The sequence below is a fragment of the Puccinia triticina genome, chromosome 5A (assembly GCF_026914185.1).
Source record: "Puccinia triticina chromosome 5A, complete sequence".
In the NCBI taxonomy this organism is placed as follows: Eukaryota; Fungi; Basidiomycota; class Pucciniomycetes; order Pucciniales; family Pucciniaceae; genus Puccinia; species Puccinia triticina.
Genome location: NC_070562.1, coordinates 3,547,614 through 3,558,115, shown reverse-complemented (window position 1 = coordinate 3,558,115; position 10,502 = coordinate 3,547,614). Strand labels below are relative to the sequence as shown.

The following is a 10,502-nucleotide window of genomic DNA, read 5'->3' as shown; positions in this document are numbered from 1 at the left end:
TTAGTAAAAAAGTGGAGTGCCTTAAGGCTGACCCGATTTTCTATTTTTTTGATAACGTAACTTTTTTGATATGGGGCTTTTTGTAAAGGGGGTTGGGATTATTGAAAAAAAGAGCGAGTTGGTATCATGTCTTTAGCTTACACTACAGGCAGACAGCTGTTGCTCCCGCGCGCAGCGTCACCTAATTTTGGTGGCCGCAGTAACTGCGCAGGTGACACTGCGTGTTGAAACGTCACCTGTTTGCCTGTAGTGTTATTGGTTAAGGCTTGCCTCTCTGAGGTTAGTGATGTTTGAAGCTGTGGGTTCAACCCTCACTCTGAACAACTTTTAATCTGGCTTCCTGGCAGCATACTGAGTTTATATGGTTGTTTAGTGTCAACTTGAGCAAACATCTCGCTCATATTGATAAAAACAACCACAAATCAGGGCCTTTACCAGAAAGTTACACCAAAGTTACCCAAATCTGGGAAAAAAGTAATGTAACTGATTTTGTTCAAAATAACCAGGGAACGTAACTAGATAAAATGGAGCCCATTTTCTGCAGGAGATATTGTAACTCCAAATTAGATATCTGTAACTAGCAGATAACGTAACTGTAAAGGTTAAGTTACCCTCAGAGTTATCCATTTGGAGAACGTATCTGCCCACCGCTGTGAAAACTCAATCTCAATCAACTTTAAGTTTCATCAGCCAGTAAGGTTTAGCCTTCCCCCCAGAGCTATCTCTCAGATCTACATTTCTGGTGTTTTTTGAGGTGGGTTCTAGCTTTCAGAGTCCAGACAGATCTGAAATTTACCCGCAAGTGTGATATTTATCATTCTTTCTGTGGAAATTGAATGTAGGGGGAAGGCAAAATTGGTACACTGGAACAGATTTAGATGTTTCAGACCTGTTCTTGTTTTATCAAGGTTGCAGCTCTTTCAGCAATCATGTATACGGTGGACTGAGGATGACCGGGTGGTAATGATGGAAAGGCCGAGGCATCCACAACACGGAGGTTCTTGGCGCCATAAACCCGGAAATGAGAATCAAGCACTCCACCCTGGTCCTGGGTTCTCATCGAACAAGTACAAGCCGCATGCCACACTACAAAGGGTCACATGCACAATTAGTACAGGAAGCTCATGCTCTACATAACTTTGGGCTGTTCAAAGAGTTGGAGCAACATACTTGTCATTGTGTTGTTCCTGATCCAATCAAGGATTTGTTCTTCACTCTTGACTGAAGGTCCTGGAAGATACTCCTGTCCGTCAAGAATAGGCTGCATAGCTTGGGCTGAGAAAAACTCCCGGGTTCGTTTGAAAGCTTCGATGGCTATCTTTTGATCCACAGGGTCACTCAGCCAGCCTGGGTCGATCAGTGGGGGAACGGACATATCATTTGAAGTGATCCTGATGCTCCCTCGAGACTGTGGGGCGACCAATGCAACTAATATAGCCACAAACTCTTTTCCGGTAGTCGTACCAGCTACCAAATTCAGCTTGAACAGGTTCGAGAAATCGCCAACGAGCTTGAAGATCACGAATCTCACATGTTTATTAAGAAGATATTCGTAATGATGTAGACTTTCATGGTGAGTTACTCACACCGGGAGCACTCAGATATTCAACATGGGGCCAATCGTTGGGGTAGGCAGAGAGTGAATGGGCGCTTGCTTCGTCTAGGTTTAACTTGGTGATATTGAACCTTTCGAATGAAATCATATCTGCAGCGTTGTTCGTCATTGGCCCTTGTTGTCGAATAGTGAAATTTAAATATTGAGAGATGGCGTAGGTGGGATGGACGGCGAGACGAGTCAAAGTTTGAATGGAATGAACCGGATAAGTAGGCCCATAGATTATACTAGAGTATACGGGCAAGGTATGCAGGAAGATTAGAACGAGATATATCGATGTGCACTCAAATACTTCTCTTCCACCAGACTCAACTGATCTTGCAATCCTCGTCCAACATTAGGGCTCTCAACGCGTATTGGAATATTGTGAGAGGTAAGCTGATCCTTTGGCCCGATTCCAGCTTATTGAATTGGCCGATGATGTTATTATTTTCCATTTGCGGCTAAGGTACGATTCTTGTGGGAACTACTTACAGACCATAAGAAGCTGTGGAGACTGGAAGGCACCAGCTGAAACAATTACTTCCTTTTTGGCAATGAGCTTATCATATAGACCGGTCAAGGTGTAAACAAATTCGACCCCTTGTGCTTGCGGCGGCGTGGATTCGTTGAAGATGATCCTTTTTACTAGGGCCGTGGTATAAACCACTAGATTACTCCGAGACCGCGCAGCGCTAAAGAAGGCGCGCGAGGATGACCGATGGCTATCTTTCGGGTCAATCGTGGCTGGCGCATATTGAACTCCTTTCAACGTTCCTCCGTTGAAGTCCTGAGATGTGGGGATTCCTTTCTCATTTAGACTCAGTTGCATGTATTTCGAAAAGGGTTGAGCCGTGTTCGGATATGAGATTTGTACCGGCCCGTTTGCTTGCGTGAAAGCTAGGCGATCGTATTGAGCTGCTGGTATCTCCTGGCGCAAATCATGCTGAAGAAAGTATGGCGGTTTATTAGATGCTACTTCGGCGTTGTTCTAAGGTTTAAAATTCTTTCCAACTGATGAGAGCTTAACTAACCTTAGGAGCAGTGAATGACACGCTTTTCTGATAATCCACAAATCGGTTTTCGAAGGTCCAGTCGGGATCTCCAGTTAATGTTGCCCATTGATCAACTGAGCCTTTGGATGCTCGGTGATAAATCATAATGTTGCGTGCTGAGCTTCCCCCAATTGTTTTTCCTCGAGCGTAGCGGATTGTACGATTGTTAGCCCCTGACTGTGGTGTCGTCTTGAAACGCCAATCAATGGCATCGTTTATGGCGTCGTCTACAAATTTATATGTCCAGGACCATATATCATGCATCATTTATTTAGCTAGTATTTTCACAACACTTGGAACCACATCTCGAAGCTTTCACTAGCAGATCAACAATCGATGTAAGAAGCTGTTGCGCTCACCCGGACTGCTGCCACATCCTATCCCATCGGCTCCTGGCGTGTCAACCAATATCTTGTTAACTGGCGATAGCTCATAGTCTATTCCGGCTTCAACGACTGCAACATTGACATTTGGATCTTCAGACAGACGAGCAGCTTGTGAGAGGGGACATCCCAAAAAAAGAAACAAACGAGTGAATACTTCAGCTCATGGTGATTACCCGTGACGCGGAACTGAATTTTTTCACCGATGGTCATTCCTGCGGTGCCGGCTCCAACAACAACGTAATCGTATGTTTTGTTCTTGAATATGGATCCCAAAACTGGAAGACTTGGAAGCTCAAGCTGACGCTTCTCTTGATGATGATGATAACTAGAAGAGACAAGGGTGGCCCTCATGAACCAAATGAGAAGGCAAGAGGTCACAAAATGTACTGAACACATCTTAAAAACTTGGCCAGTCGGGTGACTCCAGTCACTTGCTACGGATTTTCAATCGGAAGAGAAGCAAAATATATACCCTCAAGGAATCCTTAAAGGATATAAAGCGCTATCTAAGCAGTCTGCTATTTGCGAGTCCCAAGTTTTATGATCTCCGAGAATGAGATTTGAATTGAAGAAATCTGTCAGTGTTTCAATTTAACTTGCTGTGCTCACATGGAAGAACAGGGAAGAACAGGGAAGAACCATGCTCAGATCAGAAGGCAAAATATATGCAGCAAGGGAAGCCTTCAAAATCATGCACCTCGAGTATATGTACCGAAAGTATAATGAAGATGCTCAGTTTCCTTTTTTCCCACGCATGAATCAATGTTATTATATATGTTATTTTGGAAAATGCAAGAAAGGTACGCGGTATAAGAACAATATGCCTGACGAAGTGAGCTGCTCAAACTGGAGCTTGATGGGATTGTGATCACTTTCCTCTGGGGCTCCCAGGGCTAACCCAGGTTGATGGATCGAACATGCGTAACAGGAGTATCTTCTCCTGATCTCTCTCTCTCTGGACGCTCCAGGTTCATGCCCCACAGAGGCTTATTGAGTTCCATGAATCAATATATTCACCGGAGCTTGTCTGTCACTGCGAAAAAAAAATACTGCATCAAGTTTGTTTAACTGGAGAGAGTAATCTTATTCTTAGAGTGGCCGGGGGTGATGGGTAAGAGAATGTGGCCACTTGAGTTCACGTTCGTGTGTGAGGATCTCCGATCGCGAACTTGGCAAAGTATCTGTCTGAGGTTCTTACGACTCCGGTTACCGTGTCTTGTTTGCGAGTACGTTGGCAATAGACTTGAGGATGATCGGCTTATCATCCGGCTTGAAGTTCTCCGTCTGTGCTGATTTGTTCCCGCTCAAATGTGCAGTGTATATCTCATACACACCGGCCATCATCATTTGGTTGCAGTCCTCATCACTCGCCAGTGGATATTGGTATTGCAGCTTCAGCCCGCGACGCCAGCTCCTAAACAACATCGACAAATCCGGTTGTGATCAAAAAACTATCGATCTCGTGCTGTAAATCTTATCACTGGGCTCCGACTTGCTGGACTCGGACTCGGACCGGCGGCCAGCGCCGGGAGTTGAGACGACAGATGATCCGCGAGCAGCAACCTTGGATTCTTCCCGCCATCTACCATACAACGGAGAGACGCCAAAGATCGGATCTAGTCACGTAACCAACATACCTGCCATGCCATGTGATAGTCATCACGCTCCTGATCGGCGTGGTCAGCGGTATAATCCGCAAGACTCTGAATGCGGGGTTGCTCGGGCAGCTACGAGTGCGGTACAGAACTTTGACGAAGATGTGAGCTGGGAGATAGCTAGCGTCCTTCGAAATACAGAGAAGGGATGATGCGATTTGACTCGACCGACTCTGGGATAGCAGCCAGAAGACGAAACAGAAAAAATCGGGATTAATTCATGCTATTTGGTAGGAAGGGCGGGGAATGACTGATGATGCTGGAGCTTACAGCACTTCAAGAAGACGGACACCCGAACGTCCGATTCTTGATGTTGAGACTAGGGAGGACCAAGAGAGGGTTGGATGGCTTGGAAGAGACGGTGGGTGAGGGCGATTTTGGATGACGGGTACTTTTCGGGATGGTCGGGGCTGAATACTGGTACACAGTAATCTGGACTCGTCCACAGGCACGCCCTCTTCTTTGTGTATGACGCCTACATATGCTGGCGCATATCTTCGCCCTGAATTGTCGCGCGACAGTGGTGATCGAGGGACAGAGAAGATGGAGTGTTAACTTTTTTGTATTAAATACTTTTTCGAGCTGATGACCAGATAGGGATGCGTCTTCTCTTCTGTTTGTGGGGGACCGTTCTTTGGGTTGTTGCTGTGTGGTCTGGTTCGTGCTAACCTCGATCGGCTAACATAAACTGACAGAGTTCGGATTCCGGGTGGTGGTTCGGATGGTAAATATGTATCACATTTGGGAGAAAACCAGGCACAAACATGTCCCAAGGGTCTGCAAACATGAGACTACAACTGAGTACCAGTGTTTTGCTATACAATACTTCCGACTTAGAATACTTGCGACTTGCTTTCTAAATACAGGGGTCTTCCATTGCACCCATCATAATCAGAATATCCATGGGTCACAAGAGCTGTCGTCACGAGCCGCCCTAACCAATCAAACATCTACAGGAATCAAAGAAGTGTTTTGACAATTCTTGGGGTGCTTGGCACAGATTGGCGAGTTTCATTCGACTGAGGACAGCTGAGGGCTGTTGCCCGTGATGAGGCCGGCAGCGGAAGTGCGATGACCAGCACGGAACCATATGCCGTTGGAGAGTCCCTCTTTCCCTCAGATCACTGAACAAAATGCGTCCCTCTGGGTTTCTCTCGCAGCTAGCATCAATATGTATACTGTTAACTATCTCGAATCAAATCAAAGCAACTCCGCCCATCAAAAATTCCCCCCCAGGGGACATTGGTGCCGCTTCAGTGTCAGCCCACGCCGCCGACACCAGCCCAATCAACATCGACGAATCCGGTTGTGATGGAAAGACTGTCGATCTCGTGCTGTCAGTATTGCCATTGGACTCAGACACGCCGGACTCGGACTTGGACAGCCAGCCAACGCGGGTCGTTGAGATGGCATACGATGCGCGAGCAGCTACCTTGGATTCTTACCGCCATCTACCATACAACGGAGAGACGCAAAAGATCGGATCTAGTCGCGTAACCAACATCCGCAACATGCCTTATTATAGCCATGACGCTCTTGATCGGCATGGCCAGCGGTATGATCCACTAGGCTCTCAATACGGGCTTGCTCGGCCAGCTACGAATGCGGTACAGAACTTTGACAAATCTGTAAGCTTGGAAATAGTGACCACCATTCGAACTCCAAAATCACATTTGGCACTGCTGACACTCCGAGCGCTCCGCAATAGATCGCTGCAAATAACAATGGCTACCAGTTATTCCCAACAACCTCACGTCGGTCCAACACAGAGCGCAGTGTCAATCCATCTCCCAGTTCGCAAGGGCTTCAAGCTAACATTAACAGTGATTCAAATACGTTTGCTTCAATTGGTCATGTTCCTGCAAAAACCCAAATAATTAGGGAAAATAACTTGCGTTCAGATCACTCTTCCCTCGCCAGTCACACCAACATGATTGCACTTTCTGGGCTCCAGAAGGCTGCTAATCATAGAGGCTCTCATTTGCCTCCGCCACCAGGATTCCAGCAATCACAGGCGCATCCCTTTGCAATTGGCGACGGATCATCTCCGAAGTTCACCGCCTACGGGTTACAGGCGGATTTCGTGCCTGGACAGCATGGTCGTGCAACGTTTAGGCCAGGCCATGCTGATATTCGGGGTGACTTGAAGCCCAGTTCTTTCAATCCTAATAACCGCAACCCTATGAATGTTGGAAATCCCCCCAGCTTTCCGACCGACAAATTAACGCACAATTCTGGGAAGATGGAAACTCGTGATCATCAAAACTTGCGAACTCATTCATTGGATAATTCTAATAGTGGGCCAATCAGCTCCGGAAATATGCATCAAAAGCATAATGCTGCAGCTGGGCATTTGGAGAATATGCGGCGGCATCAGAAGGGAAAAGAAATAAACAATGATAGAAACATAGGCCACTCGCGATGCCAGACTAGTAAACCAGTGACATCAATTCGACAAACTAGTATATTCCCGTCTGTAGGTTACGATTCAATAGCTGAAGCATCTGCCCTCACAAGTTTGCCCGCCGGAAACTAATTCTACACTCTTCAACAATCATGCGTTCAAATTCTGATACAGACGGACTCCCAATGGAAAGATGAGACACCAAAAATTTCCAAACTTATTTCTGATGATCAATCCCAGAGAGTGAGTCCGATTACCACGACATGAATCCAATTGAAAAAATCATATATTTCTGGTTGAATTGGACAACTAACTGCTTGAAAACTAAATAGCTCAGCCAAGAACAGGCCAAAGTGGGCACTATATTCCCGTCTGTAGGTTCCGATTCAATAGCTTAAGCATTTACTCTCACAAATCTGCCCGCCGGAAACTAATTCTACACTCTTCACAAATTATGCGGTCAACTTCTGATACAGATTGACTGCCAAAGGAAAGATGAGACACCGAAAATTTCCAAACTCTTTTCTGATGATCAATCCCAGAGAGTGAGTCCGATTGTCATGGTATGAAACCAATTAAAACAATCATATATTTCTGGTTGAAGTGGGCAACTAACTGCTTGAAAACTAAATAGCTCAGCCAAGAACAGGTCAGAGCAGGCAATTCGATAGAGCCTGGAGCCTCCGATGAATCAGAATCCCTTGCTGAAGTAGGCGAGAATCGTCTTCGACCAACACTTGGAGATTTCCTACACGCCAGCGCAAAAAATGGAAAAGTAGACCTCCAAAAGTCCAACCAACGAAGCGAGGAGCAACAGCTGAGTAAAGCACTCGAAGTCAAACCTGATGAGTTGCGAAGAGAAAAAACGCCGGTTGAACCTTTCCTCCCGGCTCCAGACATCAAGCAAATCATTCAACAAACACTGCAAAGAGAATCCGTATCATACAAGAGAGACAACACAAAAAAGAAAGGAAGTGACACAAAGCGCGGTAAGGCTGAACCTACAGCATCGGAAGCAGCGGATCTCGAAAAGGCGCGAAAAGAACGCGAGAAGAAGAAAAAAGACTGGGAAGCCACCCAAATGGACGCAAAGAAAAAACGACGCACCCAAAAGGCCGAACCTGCGACGGGGGGGCGTATAGTTCAGGATATACCGCAGAATGAAAAATTTCCAGTCGATGAAAATGAGACGCCAAAGACTGCGTCAAGCGATGAAAGCACGAAGCTTGGCGAACGAAATTACCAGGGAGACAGCTCCGGAGGCAATCAAAACGGACTAGAGGCAATGCTGTCACCCAAGGATACGGTCAACCGAAGCCTGCCAGCGACGGACGAGAATTCGAAGAAGCACCTGCAAGCTCAAGAGATGGCTGCTAGTCTCGAAACTGCTGATCCAGTCACCGCCAATAAGCTTTCAGACAAATTAATTGTTGGCTCCGACGAATCAATTCAAGGTAGAAGCACTTTGAATCAAGGGCAAAGTTCCGAGAATGTATCTCATCTCAGTGCCACGTCTTCTCGCCCCCGCAATTTTCGGCAAACGCCAGAAGTTATTGAAGAGGAAAAATGGATCCTCAAGCTAGTCGATCATAAAATAAAATATCCCCATCTAAAAAAGCCGATTCTGTCTGTTCCGCTCCACTTTGAAACGGATTATGCTTCGCAGGACAGGCATCTTGAAAAATCATTTCAAGAGTACAAAGCACATTTCAATGAGCAGAATCTCCAAACAATACCCGCGACCTCAATGCTGGCGCCCATAAAAATTGAAGACTACGTGTTCACAAATAAAATTTCCAAGGTCTTTGATGTGTTAAACGACTCAATCAGGCATAAAGATCTAGCAGCGTACAGGCCCCTCCGCTTGTACCAGTTTTCAGACTCAGCCCGCACAAAGTTCGACAGATTGTGGGGAGAAGGCACAGTTTCGGATTGGGACAAGAAGCTAGAAATCAGCTTGATGGCTCGGCTGGCTCTGATATTGAACTTGCATTGCAAAACACCTCATTGTGGCATTTCACCAGACTACCACGTGAATATATTGTATGACAGATTAAGATTGAATCACCGTTATAAGAAGTTCAACATCAAACTATTCGAAGCTTATTTTCAAAAGATGCTGGGCCACGCGGAAAGTAACAGACGATTTGCTGCATTATTGGTTTGTTTACAAGAGGAGACTCACGCACGAAACTGGAAGTTCTGGAAGAGCAAGCTTTTGGGCCTGGGTGGCATGAAAACATGCCACTCGGACGTCTTTGAGCACAGGTTGGGGATTTCAACAGTTGCTACATCAACTGTTAATATTCCATGTTTTTCTCCATGGACGGCAGGTCTTTGCAAGATGGATGGCCCTGTCGGGGATTCCAAATACACCGTAAAGGAATTGATGGAAGAAGTATACGGGAAAGAAGAAACGGAAAGAAGGTTGCTCCTCGACCAATATCTGAGGAAACGAACCCACAGTGGCAATCGTTGGTACAATCGATTCCATCTCGCAGATGCCAAGAAAAAGTACGGAGTAGACTTGCTTACAGTGTTGATGGTGGGAGATGCACTTCTATTCGGCTTCAATAACCTCCCAAAAAAATACGAAAACTCAGACCTTGCTGGAACAGTTATTGATGACCTTCTGAGAGTCTTCGATGTCCATGAACCTTGGATCGAATCACCCGAGCGTGCCTGGCTGCACAATGAATGTGGGGGCTTATATCAGGATCGTCTGCGGGTAATCAGCCAGCTACATATCAAAAGTTGCGATCAATCAGAGAATCCATCCTACAAGGGCTTCCTACCAATCTGGCGTGACCTTGGACTTGACTATGGCGATGGTCAATGCCCTCTATCCGTCAGACCGAGCTATTGGGGATATCCGCAGAGTGCTGTTTCAATTTGGTATAGGAGTCTCTTTACCCACCAATACAATCCAAGCAAGAATGTGTATTCATGGGGAGAGACGATAGCACTTCGTTGGGCTGCATTGCAGTGCGATGGGATGAAGAAAATTAAAACACTACTTTCTGTTGCGATGATGATTTTCTTAATAATCGTGATGCTGGAAAGTTTTCGCATGGGTTTCTGAGTCAGCATGTGTGCAAACATTCTCTGGCATTCTTCCACATCCACAATAGATTCCATTCATCACTCTGGGTTTAATTCTGATTTCCCAGCTATTTCCTCTCACTTTCATTGCATCTCTGGTTTCCTTAATTCTAATAGAAATTGTTGCCTTGGTTTCCTTGAATGAGCCCCCATGTAGCTAGACTTTGCAGATCTCTCAGAGTGAGAGGTGCACTAAACATGGCAGCAATGTTGTCTTGAGTAAGAAACAACCAACCTAAGTTGAAGGGTGCTGCATTGCATTAATCAAGGATTAACGATTTTTACATGTGGGGGGCTTACATTCTT

General features: G+C 45.9%; 2 protein-coding genes across 2 annotated transcripts; one reads left to right on the top strand and one right to left on the bottom strand.

Annotated features, from left to right (window-relative positions):
• Positions 1-883: 883 nt before the first annotated feature.
• PtA15_5A438 (uncharacterized protein) lies at positions 884-3,245 on the bottom strand (the record flags this gene model as incomplete). Its single annotated transcript, XM_053169199.1, has 8 exons — positions 884-1,086; positions 1,171-1,510; positions 1,587-1,842; positions 1,929-2,016; positions 2,090-2,540; positions 2,629-2,876; positions 3,009-3,143; positions 3,236-3,245. The coding sequence occupies 8 exons, from the start codon at positions 3,243-3,245 to the stop codon at positions 884-886; spliced, it is 1,731 nt and encodes a 576-aa protein (XP_053020420.1).
• Positions 3,246-5,823: 2,578 nt separating this feature from the next.
• Positions 5,824-10,176, top strand: PtA15_5A437 (uncharacterized protein; the record flags this gene model as incomplete). Its single annotated transcript, XM_053169198.1, has 6 exons — positions 5,824-6,318; positions 6,399-7,166; positions 7,269-7,337; positions 7,427-7,468; positions 7,571-7,657; positions 7,729-10,176. The coding sequence occupies 6 exons, from the start codon at positions 5,824-5,826 to the stop codon at positions 10,174-10,176; spliced, it is 3,909 nt and encodes a 1,302-aa protein (XP_053020419.1).
• Positions 10,177-10,502: the final 326 nt, after the last annotated feature.